At 38.3% G+C, this 23,025-nt stretch overlaps 2 protein-coding genes across 3 annotated transcripts in view; both read right to left on the reverse strand.

Moving 5' to 3' along the window:
* Nucleotides 1–410: 410 nt before the first annotated feature.
* atp5pf (ATP synthase peripheral stalk subunit F6) lies at nt 411–6,877 on the reverse strand. Its single transcript, XM_041782054.1, has 4 exons — nt 6,769–6,877; nt 2,696–2,865; nt 2,391–2,515; nt 411–512 (listed from the first exon to the last, which is right to left on the reverse strand). Exons 2-4 carry the CDS (start codon nt 2,863–2,865, stop codon nt 484–486), a joined length of 324 nt encoding a protein of 107 aa, XP_041637988.1. The 5' UTR covers nt 6,769–6,877; the 3' UTR covers nt 411–483.
* Nucleotides 6,878–9,761: 2,884 nt separating this feature from the next.
* appa (amyloid beta (A4) precursor protein a) overlaps nt 9,762–23,025 on the reverse strand; it is an 85,872-nt gene continuing 72,608 nt past the window's right edge. For both annotated transcript variants that reach the window (XM_041781548.1, XM_041781547.1), the window contains 3 exons: nt 20,968–21,062; nt 13,961–14,107; nt 9,762–11,862 (listed from right to left, as the gene is read on the reverse strand). In XM_041781548.1, the coding sequence (XP_041637482.1) occupies nt 11,761–11,862; nt 13,961–14,107; nt 20,968–21,062 (344 nt within the window). In that variant the 3' untranslated portion in view covers nt 9,762–11,760. The remainder of the gene's footprint in view (nt 11,863–13,960; nt 14,108–20,967; nt 21,063–23,025) is intronic.

Consider the following 23,025-nt stretch of genomic DNA (forward strand, 5'->3'; position numbering starts at 1 on the left):
AGTAGCAGTCAGGTCTAGCAGTCAGAAATTGTGGATTGTATAATGTACCTTTCAAAACCACCTTTTTCACTTGTGTTTCAAAGGCCATAAAGGGACGTAGAGCCGCTCAGAAATGATTCCAACACCTTTTATATTATTTCTTTAAATGCTGTGATATTGCAGCCTGACACTACAGTTGAAAACATGCATTTTTATTTTCATTAATCTACACTCAGTGCTCCATCAGGACAAAGTGAAAACAGAATTTTAGAAATTTTGGCAAATTCATTAAAAATAAAAAACTGAACTGAAATGTACTTATTATTAAACTGCTGGACAAAATAAATAAACAATTGCAACAGTAATCCTGCTTGGGGTACATTTCTGTTTTTCATCAGATGGAGGTAAATAGAAAACCAGTGCATCATGGCTCAATCCAATCTCTTTTTATTAAATACAACATATTGATGGTTACATGTAGGAGATTTACAACATGGACAGCATTCACTTGGCACCTTCCTCAAGCTTGGGCTCTGAAAAGATAAAAAAAAAAGGAGAATCATCAGTGAGATTATTTTGAATGATAATCCCTGCAATGACACAAACTGCAGCTGGACAACAAATCACAAAACATGAGATAAGATACAGACAAACAGAGAATAATGGGACGTTCTGTCAGCAGCTGCTTCATCAAAAATGCAGCGAGGCAGATGAGCTACAAGCTTCCTGCGCTGATTTAAAACAGAGAAAACGGCCTCACTTTGACGGGTATCACTAAATTTAGAGACAAAGCCCAAGATTACAGCGTGTCGCTCCACTGGTGAAAAATAAATATTTAAAAGGAGTGTTTTTGAGTCTTTATAAAAAAACAGCTGGCTGTCAGTGCAACACTGCAGCTGATCAGAGTTCAGCACTTTTCTCCTACACTGACAGACAGCTTTGATTTGTTTTAGATGTGTCTGTCTTCTCCTGTTATGATGAGGATCTCCTCAAAGATCTTGACTCATTTATTTGGGCCTAACGCTCGTTTGTCCATGAGAACAGCTTATGACTCTGACATGAGACTGACATCCACTGATGCTTAAATATGCAGATGATGCCTCCTAGTGTCCATTAGAAGAAAGTGCACATCTTTATGGATGGAAGGAAACCTGACAGACACTGCAGGCCTTTCTTAAACCTTTCCTAAGGTGTGGATGTTTAGGATTGGTTTATTTTTTCACCTTTCTCAATCATTTCTTTTTTTCTGTAAAAATATCTACCAAAAACCCCATAATTTCTTCTGCAATAACCACCCTGAGCAAAATAAATTAGGCATTATAGAACACTTATTTCCTTGACATTTAAAACACATGAATTCAATTTTTGACTCATATTTTGACTGTTAAAACTAATGATTTCAATCTTTGGTTTTGCTCTAAACTGCAGACATACTGGGAGGCTGTTCTGTTTGAAATGCAAAAACACTCGGAACTGAACACCAGCTTCACCTGGTTTCACTTTTCCCTGGTCTTCCAAATGTCAGTATCACTTATGTAAATCACAGAATTGTTTAATGTGCTAGCATTTTGTGCAAGGAAAAATATCGGATTTCCCCAAGAGTCCCCACACTCTCTGGTTGGTATAAGATAGTAATGGAACATATACCACTAGATCTCCTGACCTGTCTCAAACATGCTAAAATGTTGACTTCCTTAAAATGTGAAGACCATTTCTGGAATATATAAAGGTGAATCTGTCTGCTATCCTCACTAGAGGCTTTATATGAAATATGTAAGTTGTAAGGACCCAACTATGGTGATAACAGTCAAATTGTGCCTGTACTTGCTGTCTTCAGAAGGTGTGGGCTGTGTGATAAGTGTGCCTTTTTGTCTCCCCTTTTTCTTTCTCTGTTTGGTAAAAGTGCTGAGCTTCACATCGTTATGTTTTAATTTCTCCTGTTTGGTTGTTCTGTTTAAGTGGAAAATGGAAAACTTAATAAACATATTTATTAAAAAAAAAGTCATGATTTCAACTTTCTATCTCAGAAATTTGCCTTTTAAATGATAATTCTGACTTTTTATTTTGAGTTTTGACCTTTAGAACTAATACGTTTTACTTTTTACTTCAGATTTTGAGCCATTAAACTAAGCATTTTGACTTTTTAAAATCTCAAAATCATTCATCATCACTACTAAGTTTTCCCCCCATTGTCCATGACTGGTGAAAATGAAGCAGACCGTGTAAGGGTCTCAGGTTAGACCTACATTCAGAAACCGGCTCCTGCTGTGATTGAGCCTGACGCCCCGGCTCTACAGTCTCATTTGCCTACTACACAATCTGTAATCATCTCTATTTAATCACAAAATGAAGGCAGGTGATGCTATACCCCTCATAGTACAAGATATAAGCTAATCTAGGCCCAAACTGACCTGTGAACTTGATATCGGGGAACTTTGTCATGTCTCCTCCTCCATATAGCCTCTGCAGTTTGGTCACCTCTTCATTCAGATTCTTCTGGTAACCTGGGCCAGCATCCACGATACCACCAGAACTCCTGAGAGAACCAAACAAAGTTCATGGGAGTGTGATGGTGATCGAGTGGATGAGATTTTATTTAAATACACACACAGTTAGTGAAAAAAAATTACAAGGTATAAAGTAGGCTTGGAGCATCTATTTAAGTATAAAACATCACTGATGACTGAGCTGGAGAATTCACTCCTTATGCACTGACTTGCTCTTGTTGTTGTAGTCCCGGATCTTGTCCAGGAACAGCTTCTGGACGGGGTCGAGCTCCTTGCTCTTGTTGAAGAGGACAGCGGAGATGCCGATGTTCCTGCGCAGGGTCAGGCTGACGGCAGAGCGAAACAGGGAGGACAAGTGGAATAACTGGTTAAGTGCCATCTGTAGAAGAGAGAGCTTAATGTTATTTTTCCATAACGTTATCATCAGGAAAACATGCTGTGACCCCGTCTGTTTTACATTAATAGGAAATGTGTAGACTAAAATTAGATTAGAGGATTACAGTCATTTAGTTGTCATTTGAAACACAGCCTTGAGGTTAAATACAGTTGTATCCTCTTTATGCAACAAATCTAGATCATACTGTAAGGCAGTGGTTTTCAACCTTTTCAGCCCGTGACCCCCAAAATAAAGGTGCCAGAGACCAGGGACCCCCACTGTACCTGAGGGTGGCTGAACACAGCCATGCAAATTCAAGAATAGTCGTGTGGAGACAAGGCCGTCCATAAGGGGGGATAAAGGGGAGAGCTTTCTGGGGCCCATCAAAATCCTGGTCCATTGTAAACTTAAGCTGTGATATCCTTATTTTATATTTAACCTGAAAAAAAATGACCAGTCTTATGAATGAAACAGATCTTTTTTTGAAACCATTTGTGTACAATATAACCTTCTTAAAAATGTCGGTCTATTTTGTTAAAAAAAAAGAAAGTTTGTTAAAAATGGGTTAATAATGACAAAAATGGCGGAAAGGGTGGTGAAATTGGATCTAAAATGTAGCAGAAATGGGTTAGAAGTGACAAAAAGAACAAAAAAAAAAGCAAATACGGGTTACAGTGGCAAAAATAGTGGTAAAATGGAATTTAAAAAGTGGCTGAAAAGGCTTTAAGTTGGCAAAAATGGGTGGAAACCTGGTGAGATGGAAAGACAATCAATATAAACTGGCAAAATAATGCTAAATGAGAAAGAAAAGAAAGGCAGATATTGGCAAAAATTGGTCAAACTGGCAAAAATGGGCATATCAGATAGTGAAATGTGGTTATAATGGGAAAAAATGGTCATAAAAAGTGGTAAAATGGGATTAATACTGCAATACTGGGTCAAAAGAGTTAAGATTTGGCTTATGTGGCATGAATTGGTTTATAAGTGACAAAAACAGGCAGAAAAAGTGTTGGAATGGATTTAAAATGGCAAAAATAAGTGTTAAATGGCAAAAATTTGTTGAAATTTGTGGGGAAAAAATCGTGAAAACTGGTTTAAATTTGGCAAAATGGTGTAAAGTGGCAACAGTGCAATTCTAAAAATACTCTTGAGTTTTTTTTGAGGAAATCTGGAGACCCCCTCTTAGTGTCTCATGATCCCAAAGGGGGTCCTGACCCCAAGGTTGAGAACCACTGCTGTAAGGCATGGCAGCTGCAGAATTGCCCTGTGTGGGGGGAAACTGATAATAATACTGATAATATGGTGTTTGGGAGTCCTTGTGCCATCATGAGGAGGCTCCATGCTTACTGTGGGTATCATGTAGACCCTTAATGCTAACTTGTTAGTATTAAACTCCAAACTGGGGCTAAATGAAGCTGTAGGTGGTGAATATTTCATAAATATGAACTAAGTTTTGGTGGAGAAAACTGTACAATCTGGATGAGGTAGCCCACCTAGGAAAATTTCAGTTTTTCCTGAGTATTTCCCAAGCATGTTAACCATTTTTAACACAGCTTTTCCAAACATCCAAGTTCGATTTTGGATGCTTACTTTGCACAGAGAAAACAAAACTACCAGGGTCTAAATTATTACCCCCCCTGATGGTAATACTCAGTTGTGTCTCCTTTTTACTGGACTACACCCTGCAGTCGTTTGTTGTAGTTTTCCACAAGTCTCAGACACGTCTTCTAAGGAATCCCAGCCCATTCATCTCCAGTGAATCTCTCAAGCTCTTCCAGATTTGATGGCTTTCTTGCATGGTCCCTGATCTTCAGTTCATCCAACAGATTTTCAGTGTGATCCGGGTCAGGGCTTTGTGCCGGCCATTATGGTCTTCTGGGGTAGTTCTTCAACAAGAGCCACATCTGTTTAGGGTCCCTGTTGTGTTGGAAGACGAGCGACGACCCAGACCCAGTTTAGCTGCTGACTGCTTGACGTTTCATATCAGAATCTTCACATATCCTTCTTTCGTCACGATTCCTTCCAACTTTACATCCACACTTAGTGTCTTGGCAGATGTTCTGGGGTCTTTAGACACATCTCTCACTACTTTTCTTTCCAGGATCTTTGAAACGTTTCTCCTCCTGCCTCTGCCAGGCTTGTTCTGGACTGTGTGGCTCTCTTTGAATTTCTTGATGATAATTCTCACCCCAGTTCTTGACACTTGGAAGCGCTGTGATAACTTTGAAGATCCTTCTCCTGCTTAGTGAACATAAACACTTCTGTTTCTCAAGTCTGAACCGATTTCATTGGTTTTGGCATGATGCCTTCTCAGCAGTTAATTTTGGCAGCTAATTTTTAATTTTAGTTTTAGTCTTTAAATGAAATGCATTTTAGTTTTAGTCACATTTTAGTAATTTCTATACTTTCTAGTTTCAGTCGATGAAAACTCAAAACATTTTAGTCTACTTTTAGTCCATGAAAATCCTCACATTTTAGTCTTTACTTTTAGACCAAGCATTTATTTTCATGCCTAAATTTGGTACCAATCACGGTAGTTTGTTCTCTGCACTCTACAGCTGAAAGGCAAAATAGCTACATATGCATTGTTTTTTGACGGATTAACCCACAGTGGAGAAATATCACAGATTTTGAATGTCCGACAAAAACTAAATTACAATTTAGTCTAGTTTTAGTCATCTTAGCAAAAACTAAATGTAGTTTATGTCAGTTTTAGTCATCACAGATCTATTTTTGTTAGTCTTAGTCTAGTTTTTGTCATGGAAAAAAAGGCTGTTGATGAATATTTTTAGTCAGTTTTAGTCAACGACAAAAACACTGCTTCTCAGTGACAGCTCTAACCCTTACTGAAGTGTTTATACTGAGTGTAAATATGAGAATAACCCTGTCTTAACTTGATTTTACAAGCTTTGACGACACAAAGTTAAACCAAATCAACACACAACAGCAGTTTGTGCTGTGAATAAACAAAAAAATAGTTCTAATGGGGGCTAATAATTCTATCCCTAGTAGTTCTGTGAAATAATGTTGTTTCTGTGTGCAAAAGTAAAGAATGTAAGCATCCAAAAAACTAGGATGTTAGGAAAAGTTGTGCTGAAAATTCCTTGTTTGGGGAAAAACTTAGAAAAACATGAAATTATCATGAAAGGGTTAACAGTTTCGCCATAATCTGTATATTCAACATAATAACAGACAAATACAGAGAAAACACACATTTATGAAAGCATGGCGTGCAACCTGAGTCCTGGGAAATGCACTTCATAGAATAAATACAAAATTTAGAATAAAACTGACTTTTGTATTTACGATGTAAAACTAAAAAACAACTTTGACGCTTACTAAGCACCAAGCGACATTAATGTAAAGTTAATATCATTTATTAAGATTAAAACGTAACTTTTTGCACCCAGACTTTGTCTTTATAAAGGGAAGAGGATATTCCCCTTATTAATTGGTTTACAACATCCTAAATCTAGACGTGATACTAACAGCATTAGCACTCCCTTCATATGTTAGCCTGGGTTAACTAGGGTCACCGACCGAAAATACGCAGCTTACATTAAAAGACACCGAGTTATCATATACTGAGGCGTTTAATATGTATTTAAGAAACTTGACATTGGTAAGTCTTCAGTATACGCATGATAAATGTCACTATTTTGATGTTTTGTCTTTTCGTTCCGACTTAACGCTACCAAGCTAATGTTGACTACTGCTAATGCTAGAAAGCTAAGCTAGGCTATGCTCACGCGACTCGACTTTCTAACATTCTAACGGTTTTTTACGCTGCGTCCTCATGACGTAACACCCGCCACTGGGTAAAATACTTCTTAAACATTATGAATTGTGATTAGAGACAGTGCAAACGCTCTTAGGGTAGTGTTATTTTGAAAACGCAGTACTCACCTTGGGTTTGACACCTGAAGCACAAAATCCAAATGTGGAGCACTGCGGAGGATTGTGGGACTGCTGCGACGAAGAGGAAGAGTTCCCGGATGTCAAGATGGCGCCTGCTTTGCGCAGGATTGCGCATGTTTCATTGCAATGATTTATAAAATGTAGTTTATCACCTACATTCTTGTTCTTTCAACACTTTCTTTGTCATTGGAAAAGTATCAGTAAACAAATAACCTTAATGAATATTAAAAATGGACAAATTCCACAATTTTTCTGTAATTATTCGTTAATTTAAGCCCCGAAATAATCATAAGAAATGTTACAATGCACATTCAAACCGTACTCTACAGGATTGCAACTACAGTTTTCCAGGAATAGTTGATTTATTTAACATATTTCCATCAAAATTCAAGTTGGGGTAACATTGCAATAATTTCCAAAAAAATAAAAATAAAATAAAATAAATAAAAGAATGAAATCAATTACCTGTGCCGTATTCATCCCTTATATCCTAATTAACAGGATAACAACAATATCAGGCGTAAACAATAGATATTATGGTTGCTAGGATACCATAATTCAAACTTTGATTGAATTATGGTAAAAATCAAACAATTTTAAGATCACAGCTATAAAAGTAGAAGTCATCAGCAGCCAATATTAACTACTTTGATGTTTTTCGTCAACACAATTGCAAGTTAACTCCTGAAAATTATCCACATTGCACAAAAACTCAGGCTAAAACATTGCAAATGACTCAGTATTATTGAGACCATGTGCCAGGCTTTAATCTGCTATTTTTTGATGGAAAAAAAAATGCAGATAAAGCAGATAAATCCCATGAAATATGCCAGTTAATTTAAGTTACAGTACTCTTTTGTTTTCATTTAACAGCTTTGATTTGTTAATCATCAAATAAGGCGGCAGATAGAGTTGGTAATGGGGATGAGAGAGTGGAGAATGGGAAAGGAGCCACAGGTTGCTACATACATGGAGCATTACCTAACAAATGTACCTCTAAAATTTCAGTCCTTTTTGTTGCCATTGACCATTAAGATAACAGATTATATAATTCAAAACACCTGGAATTTAAGCAGTATTTAAGTATCTGCGATTTTGACAGCATTTGCGTACTAATTCCATAAAAGTGCTTGTTACTTTTAATCCTTTATTTCCTTCACCGTGATCAATAAACATTATCCTACCTTCATATTCTATTCATACCTCAGTGATTTTCAGGATTGTAGTTTTACTGAATAACATCCAGCTAAAGTTCATTGAAATGTGTCCGTGTGGATGTAGATTACCTTGTTTTATTGGAAAAATACTTCATCTCTGCCAGCTCCAGCCTGCTGTTTCCTGCTCGAGTTAGGCCGCCATATATGTGAGGTAGAGAAAGAAACGCTCTTTTAGAGCTGCACCAGGACCCGTCTCCTCCTCCTTAATAAGAAATGGCAGTTCAAATATCAGAACATGTTCAAAAACTCATTTAATTTAATCAAATGTTGCCATACTGACCTGAAGCAGGGCAAAACATATGACTGAGCATAGAGATGTTATCCTAAGATAAAGAAAGGAACCCAAATTTGTTATCACAGTGAAATCTTGCTCCATTTTCTCTTACTACATGTTTTTTTAAAACTTCGGCAAATACACGTTTTCAGGAAAAGTGAGGTAAATAGGTGCAGCTCTCAAGAAAACTGTCTATATTTAAATGTTATGGTACATTTTTACTCGATTTGTCATTATATGCATGGGCGTTGCACAGGGGGGAAAGGGTACCCGGGCCCACAGTAGGGAGGGGCCCTATACAAGCCTGCAATGAACAGTGTGTTTTTATTTTTAACTTTGTTGTAGTAATTACTGTCATTACTGAATCTGCCAACAGACTTAAGTTTGTATCAGAATTAAATAAATCTGGGGGGCCCTGCTCCTCCATTAAAAATGTCCAAATGGTGTAGCCAAGCACTGCTAAATCATGAAAGTACATTTACTTTAACCATATTGAAAATATTGCTCATAAATGGGGAAATTATGGTTAAAATGCATATATATTTCAAAAAATGATGCAACATTTGTTGCTTGGCTAGCTGGTTTGGGAGCCCCCATAATCCCCAGCTTTGTCCCTGCTTATATGTATATTTTGGTTAGATATAAAAAGTTTTCATGTTTTCACGGGAATAGAGTTTCATCATTCCAAAATATCAACTTGGAGATCTTGAGAAACATGCATTTAAATGTTTACAGCAAAGATTTTCTCTGTCTCCAGTTATAAATGCTGGTTATTTATAAGAAATTCTGAGAAATCAACACATTTTTTAAGGAAACAAGCATAGAAATCCAAACAAATCAAGGAAAATTTTCTACTGTGCCTATAAAAAGAATTACCCCCCTTTTGTTGATTTAACAAATCAATTATGTTTGATATAATTCGGCTTTTCTGACAAAAAAATAAAAAAACCTCTTTAAGGTCAAAGTGAAAACAGATTTCTACAGAGTAATGTCAAACAAAAATATGTAAGGTAAAATAAGTGACTGCATAAATAAATATTACAAGTCTTTTGGGTCTTGCTGCCAAGAAGCATCCCCACATTATGATGCTGCCACCACCATGTGTCACAGTAGGGATGGTGTGATAGCATCTCGCCTGATGGTCAAAAAAGCTTCATTTTTGATTTTTTTGTGTCCATTCCCTGACTTCAACTTTTCAACAACCTTTTCTCTAAGTTACTTGGAGTGTTCTTTTGTCTTCATGGTGTAATGGTAGCCAGGAATGCTGATCAATCTGTGATTGGACCATCCAGACACAGGTGCCTTTATACTAGGATGAACATTTAGGCAGTCACATATATTTATTATATATGCTTTATTATATATTATTTATGCTTTCACTTTGTTATTAAAGAGATTTTGAGTGTTTTATTTTTGTCAAAAAAGCCAAATTATACGGACCAAGATTGATTAATAAAATCATTAAATAAAGACCACAAAGACGCTGCAGGTGTATGTACATTCAAAACTTTATTATGGAATACAGTGTAGAAAGCATTTTCCCAGTCAATGCAAATGGCCTGCACAATATTACACAGTGGAAAACAAAAACCAAATATATAATCCACAGAAAAAAAAAATGATAGAAAGAAAATCCTGCTTCCTCTTCTACTCTAGCGCCCTCTGCTGGGCTTCTACTGAGCACCCTCTGAAAACCACGGACCCACCCCACTGCAGCCTCCATATGTACACTTCACCTGTGAAAATCTCACTGCCTTTAGATCTCCGATTCCTCTCTGAGCCCTGCGTTCACGTCCCCGACTCTCAGCTCGGCCGATGCCGTCACATCATCTATATACAGACTACAGTGCTCTGCCTCTGAGGAGTCATGTGTGCGTCGACGGCAGAGAGGTGAGCATGCCTGGAGGGAAAAGGAAGGCGAAGGAGGAGGGGAGGGGGAGTGAAAAATCCATTATATATACAGACTGCCTGCCTGGCTGGGTATCCATCCGGAACTGCAAGTCATTTCCTCTCCACCTTCCTCGCCGTCTCCCCTTTCCACCTGGTCTATCAGCAGACGGCAGAATGATTACAAAAAAAAAAAGAATGAGACGTTTTCGGCTTACAACTGGACGAAACACCGGACTGAAAATGACAAAAACAGACAACGCACGTACGCAGAGATAATCCTAACCCCACCCCCCCTCCTGTTTTTCACTTCGTGTAACCTTCACGCCAACGTCATGCCCTTTTCAAACATGGATTGAGGAAAAATTCCAAAGGAGGAGGGGGAGGATTAACACAATATATTTCAGTGAATGAGAACAATATACAAACAGAGCTTCAGGAGATTAAAAAATAAACGTGAAACACTTAATTCCAAAATCACAGATCTCTTTTTAAATGTGTATTTTACATCATATCAAAGCAGAGCCCGTTCATCATCTAGATTTATATATATTTTTCATCATCGTTTGAAGTCACGTAATCACGAGAAGATACTAAATGTACAATCTTGCTAGAATGACAATCTATAACGTGAGAAAGAATCTCAAGAGAGAGAGATAGAGCAGCGATAAGATCATTTTTTTGTCTTTTTTTTCCCCAAATTCTGTCGTCTTTGTTGTCATGCACTACATAAGAACAGCTAAGACTTCGGCATTACTTCAGTTAACATTACACGCAATTTAAAAAAAGGACTTTACATCAGTGGGATTTTTTTCTTTCTTTCTTTTTTTTTGACGTTTTTTCTTTTGGTTCTTTTTTGAAAAACAAAACTGGAAACGAAAGAGAGAAATCAAACGAAAAACAGCTCATTCAGAATACATATTGTCTTCAACATCATCATCATCTCTGGATATCTGTAAGAGCTCCGTGTGGCGTAGCACAGCCCAGCTGTCGTAAAGAAAAGAAGGATGGAAGGAGGGAGGGAGGAGGACGAGGAGGCGAGTAAACTCCAGTGTAGACTGTAGAGTGAGTGCAGTAGTGGTGCAGCTTTTAGGGGGAAACTGGGCTTTAATTGGGAAAATCATGCCGCTTATTTAAGACTTTTCTCCATTAAATATGAAAATGCATACCTCCACGTGTTAAATAATAGTTAAAAATGCAGATTTTAGCGAGTAAAGCCCAGTGAAGCGCCTCTTTAATCCTGCCAATCAGAGGTCAGATTGCCTACACACACCTAAAACCATCCCAACACAAATAAACCTGACTACACCGACCCTGAATCAGCACAGAGGCGCCTTTCTCCCCTAAGTGTGGGTTTGTTTCGATGCACCGGGCGGGGCTGTTTCCCACACGTCAGCAGGCCCTTTATTTAATTAAAAACGGCGTCTTGCTCCGATTAAAGCCAACAGACTTTAATCTCTAGACTGGCCGCTTCAGTCGAACCTCACGCCGCCTTTATTTTGGAGAATAATCAGGGAGAAAGGAGAGAGAGAGGGGAGGAGGTGTTTAAATGTGTAGGGAGGGGATGTTAAATATGTGTGAGTGTGACACGTGACATTCGCCTCAGTTCTGCATCTGCTCGAAGAACTTGTAGGTGGGGTTCTCGTAGCCGTTCTGCTGCATCTTGGACAGGTGGCGCTCCTCGGGGGTGACAGCGGCGTCCACCTGGAGGGGAGCCAAAGAGAGGGAGGTGGGGGTTAGACACGTGCCTACAATCATATGGTGTGTGGAAATGTATGGATAATTTTAAAGCTTTTTGAAGGCATTGTGATAAGAATAATCAAGACAGCAAGGATACACCCTTAATACACACTCACTGGAAGGTCCAGTTACTGGATGATCAGTATTTATGGCTACCATTACACCATGAAGACAAAAGAACACTCCAGGAAACTCAGAGAAAGTTCTATGGAAAAGTATAAGTCAGGAGATGGACACAAAAATAAATCCAAGGTGCTGAACATCCCCCATCATCAAGAAATGAAGGAGTATGTCACGTGTCAATCTGCCTAGATCTGGCCATGCAAGGAGACAAGTGAGAAAGGCCACCATGACAACACCTTAAAAAGCCTGTTTTTTTTTAGCATGCTGTAAACATAGAAGGACGTCTACATCTTTTTGCAGCATTTACAGGCATTTAAATACACTATATAATTTATAAATGTACCGACTGTGTTCTTGGTAGCCTTGCTTGCTTAGCAGATGAACAAAGCCCACGACTATCAGCTTTAAAGCTCCAAACATTGGCTTTAACTTATAGTTTCTGCTCTGCTTTATTCTAATCTTTACATTTCTGCAGCCTCCTCCTGATGCTGCTCCGTCTTGGCAGACTCTGCTCTGTTTACCTCGATGTTCCTCTCAGCCATGCATGAAATCTGCCTCTGCAGTCTAAAGCTCCTCACATGGGCTTTGAGACTGGGTAAAAATGCTAAATTGTAGTCTAAGTTGGGCAGAAGTTAGGGATTTGGTCCAATTTCAATCAGTAATCAAGCAAAGGTGACAAAAGTCATAATAAAAATAAATGCTAGTTTACCATTAGTTAACATGGGGATAGTGAGTTACTCCTCACTGAATATGTGGGATGCTTAACCCTTTAAAGCCTGAAAACACTAATTATAGCCAGAAAATTCTATTTTTTGGAACTGAAATGTTTATTTCACTTTCTCACGAAATCCCAAAAAATCTAAATTTCCATAAAATTTAACATATATGTTTTTTGATCTCATTTGATAAATTAGGTGTTTTTGGTAACTGACAATCCACTTGAGGGCATTTTTTAAAAATCGTTTATCAGATTGTATTCAGAAGTTTTTTTTATTCATTCATATGTGCCCCTGGCCTGTCCACAATCCCCCCCTCTCTTTCTCCACCTTTCAGAAAACGTGTGCTAAAACAAGCCGTTCTCAGATTTTCCCCTCGTGATCATCATGTGGGGAGTTAACCCCGCCCTCAGGTTCAGTTGGCCCTCCCCGCTTGGAGGAAAGTTCGACCCTCCTCTCCTGAGGAGCTGAATGTATCTAACCCTTGACTTCTACTTTTCCATTCATTTTCTCTGAGTTGCTTGGAGTGTTCTTTTGTCTTTGTGGTGTAATGGTAGCCAGGAATACTGATTAACCAGCGACTAGACCTTCCAGACACAAGTGTCTTTATAATACAGTCACTTGAAACACATTCACTGCCCTCAGGTGATCCCAGTTTCACTGATTATGGGACTACAAGCACTAATTGGCTTGACCTATGTTGAATTGGGTTTATATTTATGGAGTCACCCATTCTACATTACATATTTTTATTTAATTGACATTACTTTGTATAAATCTGTTTTAACTTTGACATTAAAGTGTTTTTTTTTATAAATTTTTTGGTCAAATAACATTGAACATGGTTGATTTATAAAAATCATTAAAAGGGTAAAACATTCAAGGGGTGAATACTTTTTATAGGCACTTTATTTCTGTTTTAATAAGCTCTGAGAGACGTTCTCTGCTCTGATATCTCATGTAAATCTCTCTAAACACTGAAATGTACTTCTGATCTACTGAATCAAACACACGCAGAGTAAATGAGTAACAGTAGGGCTCTAAACCTGCCGGCTCCACATACAGCAGACTAAGCCGCCATACATCCACACATACATTAGTGATGCACTGAGACAGCTTGCACCGACACGTGCAGGCACAGCACCAGACCTCTCCCCACCACCACCAGATTACAGAACAGCTTGTGCACATGCTCACAAACCCACAGGTCAGCTGCTTCTCACCTCGATGACTCCGTGGTGGATGGAGGTGTACTGCTTCTTCCTCAGCATCACCAAGGTGATAACGATCACGGTCGCTATGACGACACCGCCGACCATCAGCCCGATGATGGCGCCCTTGTTGGAGCCGACGTCCTCGGCGAAGAAGACCTGCAGGAAGAGAGGAGGATGTTTTTTATTTCTTCTTTCTGTTTGTGTAGCATGGAGATGATGTGTTTCTGTGACGCCGCCGCCGCCGCTGCTGAGTAATGTCTGTAATTTTAGTTTTCAGCACAGCGGGACGGAGAAGCTGACTGCGCTTAGAAATGATTTATCACATCACTTCTTTCACCCACTGAGCTCTAACAGCTGCTACAGCAGAAACATAATCCTATTTGTCAAAACATCTTCAATAAAGGCTATAAATGCTCATTTTTGTCAACAAGGCAGTTTTATGTTTGGGATTTTCACTTGTTTTTTAACGTAATATGTCTTGTAGCTGAGATTTTTAGGTAAGTGAGTGCTTTAGAGTGGAATTTACAGAGTTATGAAGCTGTTAGATCAACACTGATGACTCATAAAGGGGGAATTTCTTCCTCTGATATCTCTGTAATAAGAGATTTGCTGACGATCTTACAACGCAGCACAACAACCATTCACTCCAATGGATTTCCTCTTCATTTAATATGAAATATATATATATAAAAAAATTGATTTGACTAGACGTGATCTTTTATTTTGAAAATTAGAGCATGGCAGTGGGGCATCCCTGTCACCTCCTGGAGGTCTGTGGGAGAGGTCAGTAGCCAAGAGGTTGCCGAGCTGCAGCCAAATACTGTTGGCTTAGAGCGGGGTCATCAACTCCACTTTCACAAAGGACTGACGCTGCGGGGGCCAGACATCGAAATAAACTGAAATAACATCTATATTTCTGTCTAATGAAAATATTCTTGAAAAATGTCATTGCCTTCCTTTAACAATGACATCAGTCCCTATCACCTATACTGCAGCCAGCCACAAGGGGGCAGTTGAGATATTTCAGCTACATAATTCCTCTCGATGTCTATCACTGAGTTTGATGCTCATATGCTGTGTTGTGATTGGCCAAAAAATGTGCAGAACACAGATCTGTGAAGATTCTCTGAGGAGGGAAACTGCACTTTCAAAATACCTTACTATATAGAAAATTATTGCAGTAAAAAATGCAACTTGGATCAAGATAATAATAAAAAGTATGTGTTTACTATGCCAAATCACAGAAATACTAGTGTGCTTCTTGTCTGAAACTATAGGAAAAGCCCTCTAAAATTTTCTGAATGTAATAATCCTCTTGGGGCTGGATGGGAAGCTTTAGGGGGCCTGGTGTGGCCCCCGGGCCTCCACTTGATTATCACAGGCTTAGAGGCTACAGCACCTCTGATAACACACGTCACTGGTGGAGTTGTCCAGTGTTTTAGAGGAAGATTACATGATAGTGTTTGTAAAAGATGCCCTGTAAAGATCCTGAAGTAGAAACAAGCCCTCCAGTTTAAAAAAAAAAAAAACAGACCTTATTAGTCCCTTAAGAGTTGTCATCCAAACGATGGGTTGTAAATACGAAGTGGCAGTAGCCGCTAGCATTAGCCGGTAGCATTAGGACCAAGCCAAAGGCTAATGCCAGGCAGAATGCTGATTCAGCACTGCCTTTGATTGTGCCGTGGTTGTTTGTGCCAACCTGCTGATCCACTGGGATTTCACGCCATCACAACCATCCCCAGGGTTTGCAGAGAACCATTCAATGAATCATTCATTATCATTATCGTCATTCATCCAATAAAAAGGCACTTTTGAAGGCATTTTGTTGTGTTTCATCCACTGAAAGGACACACCATGCTTTGTCCACTTGTAGGGAATACTAGAGGGCACTTCCCACATTCTTTATCTACCAAAGCAGCATCAAAAAGGGCACCTTGTAGTGCTTTTTCAAATATTTGGGGTCCTGAAAGGCAAACTGGATCAAATATTGATGGGTTTTAGCCTCTTTAGCCTCCACATGGTTATGCTGATGATGCCAAAGGGAAGTGACAGAGATATTTTAGATGACGGCAGCAACCAAGACCATGATATGACACGTCTAAAGAAGAGGAGGATGCTGATTTTGATTTGATTGAAAATTTAAAAAATGTACAAGTGCAAAGACAAGATAGGATTTGGAGGTTGTTTTCAAACAATACTGAGCTTATAGAGTTATTTCGGCAATGTTAGGCTTTAACAGGCCAAATCACCTTCATCACCAAGCAGTCGTTGAAAAAAAATGTTTTTTGCCTTTAAAGACGAGTGCCGATATGCATTTGATTCCTTCAGCTGCTGTTTATCAAACGAGTCTAATAACTACTCTGAGAGCTGATGATTTTTGGCTTCTAAAGAAATGCATTTGTCTGAGTTAATTTACTTCTTTAAGCAGCCAATCTTAATTAGAGAACAAGAACATTAAGTCAGGAACATTTTAAGCACATAATCCCCTTTTTCTTCTAAATTCCAGGGAATCGAGTCTTATTTGGAGATGATTGCTGTGGGTGGTTAAGTAAAGTGCATACTAAGAAAATAATAAACTCCTCTTTTTAATCAAAGAAATGTAGTTTTGAAGTTTAACCAGGCTGGTTTAGTTCGTTTTCAAAGCAGTTGGTGAAATTGTTTCCCCACATGCTTTAAAATAATAGTAGTGATTTTAAAGGGGGCGTATTATGAACTCAACCTTTTTCAGTATTTGTGCACAATTCTAAAGCAAAAAACAGAAATGCAAACATAGAAAAATACTGCTTTTAATTGAACTTGCAACTCTCTTTTGGGACCTTCAGTCCCCTAATGTTCTTGTCGCCATATAACAGGAAGTGTATTCTTTTAAGGGCTTAAACAGCTGCACTGCCATGAATATTGGTGGGTATGAGCCCTGGGGCAAACTAAGAAGCTTACTTTGGACTTTGTCAGTAGGTGTGACTTAATGGCCCAGTGGCGCCCCCTACATTTTTTTCCCTAGCTGCATGTTCAAACTAGGATTTTGAAATTTGGTGGGCATATTTATCATGCAAAATTAAAAAAAACATATCTTTTCATTGTACTTGTAATGCTCTTTTGGGACCTTTAGTCCCCTAATGTTATTGTCGCCATAAAACAGGAAGTGTATTCTTTGAAGGGCTTACACAGCTGCACTGCCCCTACAGTAGACCCATTGCAGCTGTGCAGAGCTCTGACGTGTGCAACCATGCAAGGGCCTGTTTAGTGCTGCTTGCAGCCCTAGTTTCTTTAATAATACAAATAAATTTGTTTAGTCTTGTCACATAGGTGTCACTTGTTGTAAAACATCCAGACAGATGACACGTCTCCTTTTGTTGGATATTTTCTTTACTTATTCAAGACATATTCCCCTCCTTTTCTTCTTTAATGAGCTCATTTTTTTTACAGTGCTAATGTGTGGCAATATTACCTAACATTTACTTATTTTCATCATGTTAAAAATAGCGTCATCTGAAAGATAAATTCAGCTCAAAAATAGCCACCAGGCAGCAAAGATTCAGCTCATAGAAACCAACAGAGTGAGGGAAAACTTCCTGGAGGAGAATTTCTTCCTGCAGCTGTCAGCTGGTTTATTAAAAGGAGACATAAAGTAAAAGTGATGCAGTATGACTCAGCTCAACAACACAATACTAAGACACATGATTAAAAAACACTGAAAAACAAATGAAGGCTCCGGCCTCTTTGTCACGGATTATGCAGCTTTGGAGCAAAAATAAACAGAAGTAAATGACATCCTGTGAAGGCAGAGAAGCAGCGCCTGGTGTTTGACAGCACCAGAAGACAACGTGGATGAACTTCCTCTAAACTCTGCATAATCGAACAAAAACACATCTTGACATCTCGGCGCTCCTGGTGTCAAACGCTGCTGTGAGTGGGGACTTAATTTTTCAGGCTCTTTCAGATTAATCCTGCAGAATGCTCATTGGGGTTACGCCGAATATCGAATTAAGGAGCCGAGCTAAGGGGGACGCGCTGACTGCTCATTGTGAACACAGGAAATGTGATATGTAATAAAATGTAAGGATTAAGAGATTAAAGGCGTTAGGTGAGAGGAATAAGGTACGTGGATTAGGATTTGACTGAAGGTGGATTGAGGGGGTTTTTGTGCTGGAATTACAATACCGCGTGAGATTAACGCATGAATGCAGAACTGGGTTACAGTCTTATGGAGTGTAGTGTTGCTGACCGGGAACATATGTGCAGATAGAGACAACACAAGAGGACAGTGGGCTTTGGAGGAGAGCAGACAGGCGTGACGCATGCATTATTGCAGTCTCCACGGACACTTGTCTCCATGGTGACAACCTTGGGAGGAGGACAGACTGGAGACATGGACTCAACTGTATGTGCTTGCAGGTGTCAGTTAATGCATCCCTTTGATTGTCTTTTTATAACTTCTCTGCACGCATAATTCAGTGAATTTTTCACATGCCTGTGTCTGTGTGAGCTTTTCTACATCTGTGTTCAGGCTGGGCGATACCAACCAGAAATCATATCTGTATGAGTATAGAAATACCACATATCTATCGCAATATATTCATTACTCTGTTAAGAAATAACAAATTATTTCAGACTTATAAACTTAAGCTATGACCCCAGTGACATGATGATCTCCAAAGATTGACAATTTACTCTGGTGGTAGGGAATTCATGTCCATTCATCAACACTGGGTTTTCCCTTTTCAGCCACTTCCTGCTTTTTAACAGCTTTTCTCCCCCATTATGTAAGCCCAACCTAGCTAGGCCCTGGCGACAGGACAAGAATCCTGGTCTAACTCTGTTCTGCAATATGTTAGCAATACTTAAAAAGTGGGTTTGACTAACAAGGAGTGTTCCTACACCCACTTTTCCAAATGTTCCCAAGCTGTTTGCACAATTTAGACAGAGTGCAGGAGACTGCCTGCAATTTTAAATGGGCAGAAACAATAAATAATTTTTTTGGGGTGGTCTTAGGACTTGACATGTTATCAAACAGGTTTCAAAACCATTTGTTGTAAATCATCTTACCCTAACCCTCCATACTGGGTCCTTTTAATATACTTATAAATATGGAATATATGTCGAAATGTTACTGATGCAAGGTTTCATTTTATGCTGATGATAGTTATATATACTTTACTCGGATTGACCTTATTCATCATAATGTAACTGTATGTTACCATGTTTTGCTAGCTAACTAGCTTTTATCCTGCTGGTTTTTAACAGAGTTCACAGATATAAAGTTTCTTTTTTGCTGATGATACAGTTATATACACTTAAAGTGCTTAACAAATTTATTAGACCACCTGTCATATTTGTCTCAGAGACCATCCAGCATCATGAAGTGCTTTAATGCGGACTCTTTCATCTTCAGTGAGCTCTCCACGTTTTACCATTTTGAACAGGAATGAGGAATTTCAAACTGAATTCACCTTTGTATACCCAAATTTGAGCCAGCTCCCTGGGCTTCTCTGAGAAGTCAGAAATTAATCAAGCATAACATTCAACCACTAAAACGAATTTCTTTGTCAGGAATGCAAGTAAATAACTAGAACTTGACATATTAATCAAGAAATAATAATGTCCTTTACTATTTTTTCAGATTTTTTTGTAAATCAGTAAATTTGAAAATTTATGGTAACAATAATAATGATATTTTAGAATTAAAAATATCATTTCGGTTAAAGAGCTTCTACATATTAGTGCATTAACCATTGCAAAAACAAAAAAAATGATTTTGGTTATTACCAATGCTGTTAATTTAGGGCAGCTGTGGCATAAACCTTACGTTGGGTGGTGGTCTAATAAATTTGTTAAGCACTGTATATCCAAGCAAAGCCCCCAAGCCTACCTCAAACACATCTTAACATAACTGTATGTCATCTTGTTTAGCTAACTAACTGGCTTTTATCCTGCTAGTTTAACAAGGATTTCATCTTGGGTTTACTACAATAAAGTTTAATTTTTTTGCTGATGATACAGTAACATTTTTCTAAGGGAAATCCATGAGCTAACCTCAAACGCATAACAATAAAACTTATGGCACAATGTCAAGCTAGCTTACTAGCTTTTATCTTGCTGTTTTTAAAACCAATTTCAACACAGGGCTAGTATTACAAAGTTTCATTTTTTGCTGATGATGCAGTTATATATACTTAAATCTAAGAAAAGCCCCCAAGCCTACCTCAAACACATCTTAACATATCGGTATGAAATCTTGTTTAGCTAGCTATCTGTTGTCCTGCTGGGTTTCATACAACATTGGGTCAATATTGCCAAGTTTTGCTGATGATGCTCTGCTATTTACTTCTTTCTTTCAAAGAGAATCCCTCCCTTTAAAACATCTTAATATGGCCGTATGTCATCTTGTTTAGATGGCCAACTACCTTTATCCTGCTAGTTTTAATAAGGATTTCAACATAGGTTTGATATCATAAAGTTTAATTCTATGCTGATAATATGGCGATATATGTTTCTAAGTGAAACTATTGAGCTTAGCCCAGACACACCTTAAGGCACTGTTAAGCTTTTTAACTAGCTTTTATCCTGCTGGCTTTAACATGAATTTCAAAATAAGAGTAATGTTGTTAAATAATGGTACTTGGCTAGTTTAAGTGGAGGGCAACTGACCAGCAGCAGCAGCCCATATTTTGTGTCTGAATGCTATCAATATCTACACTAAAATAGCTGAAGGTACCACATTTTGATGTAATTTGATACCATTTATGATGCCATTTATCAAGTCAAGTGTGTTTTTTATTATCAAATATCTATTTTAAGCTCATTGCCATCTTGTGTTTGTAATTGAAAAAGGGTCACTAACAACATTTCTCATCACTCTTTTTGTTGAACTAACACTGGCTCATAGGTGTTAGAAAATTCATGCTTTTCTGTGTCCATAACGTCTCTGCATACATGCATAATTCAGTGCTTTTTAAATAAGCTTACATATCTGCCCCGCCTGTGTCATATTGTGTTGTCTCTGTGTGTTTACTTACCAGTTTCTGATGGTGAACTTCATACTCGGTGCTCTGTCTGTCCTCCGTCTCCATCCTCAGCTCAGGAATAGCTTCCATAGCTTTCATTCCAGTCACTGGCAGGAGAAAGGAGGAAAAGTACAATCTATTATAGATGGTGACACTCAAGACGCTCTCTCATCTCGCTCACACACTCACTGAAATCAAACTTGCTCGCTCAGGCAGGACCGACAGCTTAACAGCGGCATGAATTGTATATGGTTTATACATAGTGCAGCATAGAACCCATAGGTGCTGCAGCTGCAGTACAGATCGCCTAACGAGCACAGCTGGCGCCTCAGCGGAGGTCAAGTGGAGCTGGTGGTGTGGGAACGACAACAGAGAGGAGAAGCAGTGGAAAAACACTGTCCTGATATTACTTCTAGTCTCCGCTTCAAAAAAATGTTGTGAAGTATTTTAAGAGGCGGCCTGGCTTAACCTGAGCAAACATTTTCAGTGAGACAGGAAGCTGAAAACAAAGAGAACTTTGAACATCCTTTTCATGAGACAGCTGCCAAGGAGAGGGAGGAGAGGAGCCAGTGTAACAGAGAGATCTTCAAGCTTTAAAATAAACTTATTAGCAATGTTTGGATGCTCATGAACACAAGCCCTCACAGTATTGATCCAATATTGAATTAGAAGACTTTTTTGCTGTTGTGATATTTAACAACAGAATTTCAGTTAGACTATTCTTCTGTTAGAAGGTAAAAAAACAAAACAACATGCAAAAACAGATCTGATTTTTAGCAAAAAAAAAAACCCTTATTTTCAGGTACTTTGACATGAAAAATCCAGATTAAAATTTTATTTTAAGATCTATCCATGCAATTTCTGTACAGCTCATCTCGGCTTTTCTGGCATCATCGGGGTGACTTCTGAAATCAACCAAGAATAACCATGAATATGCAGATTATTAGCCATCCTGGCATGTGTACAAATAAGTAGGCTTATGTTAGTAAGCTCTATGAAAGAGTCATGCTTGTCTTTGTTTTTCTTGTTTCAGTTCAGCAGGTTTGCCACAATGAGTTTTTAAGGCCTACAGCAGTGATCAGTTTTGATTGCTTTCATGCCCATAGAACTATTTATAAACAATTAATTATTATGACAGCTTATGAGGAAAATGTACAAGTTTAAAAAGTCGCAAATTCACCAGAAAAAGTTGATTTTTTTTTACTTTAAAAGCTGTAAAATTTATCCAACCCAAAACTTAGAATTTTTGAGATTATAAAGATGAAAATAGTAGATTACATGGCAAAAATTAATCATAGCAGAGTACTGCAGTTGAGATCCTGATCAAACTTCTGACCTGGACTGATCAATAAGGAAGTTCCTGTGATTTTAGCCTAGAATCATGACATTATCATTTACATCTGGACTGAACTGTGCTCCAAACACTGTGTTCAGTCTGGTTTTTTTAATGTTAATTTATGACTATAAGTCAGAAATTTCAAGTTTTCAGCATCCTGCATTTTTGAATCCATGATATCAAAATTTACTAATCTTTAAACTGAGATTTTGAGTTCTTCTGGTAAATTTATGATGTCGAACTCAGAAATTCTATAAATAAATCACTTTGAAATGAATGACTGTGACAGTCTTTGCCATTGAAACAATGCATTGTCTCCCCAAGTCACAGGGTTTAAACTCACTTGTTGTGTTTTGTTTAAAAGACATGGAGAATAAAATGCTGCAGCTCCACGTAGTGGTCAGCAGGAGCTGCTTCTATCCTTAGCTTTCTTTGCACTCCAGGCCTCAGTCTGAAAGCTATGAATACCAAGGTGCATAATACTAAGACTGAGTTTGTTCTTAACAATCAAGCACTTAGTAAATGTAAAAATCCCTTTTCAACAGCGATCAGGAGAACCCAGCCCTAGTCTAGTCTTTCTTGGGTAACTGTCTGCTCTGCCTTCATCCTACTTTTGCAGATTGTTAGTTTTCTGGTAAATCTCATGTGTAACTCCAGAGTTTTAAAGGTGAAATAGAGAAACAATGAGCTAAGGTTGAAACAATCAAAACAAAAACATAGAAACACTACAAAAC

The sequence above is a fragment of the Cheilinus undulatus genome, linkage group 24 (assembly GCF_018320785.1).
Source record: "Cheilinus undulatus linkage group 24, ASM1832078v1, whole genome shotgun sequence".
NCBI classification, from domain to species: Eukaryota; Metazoa; Chordata; class Actinopteri; order Labriformes; family Labridae; genus Cheilinus; species Cheilinus undulatus.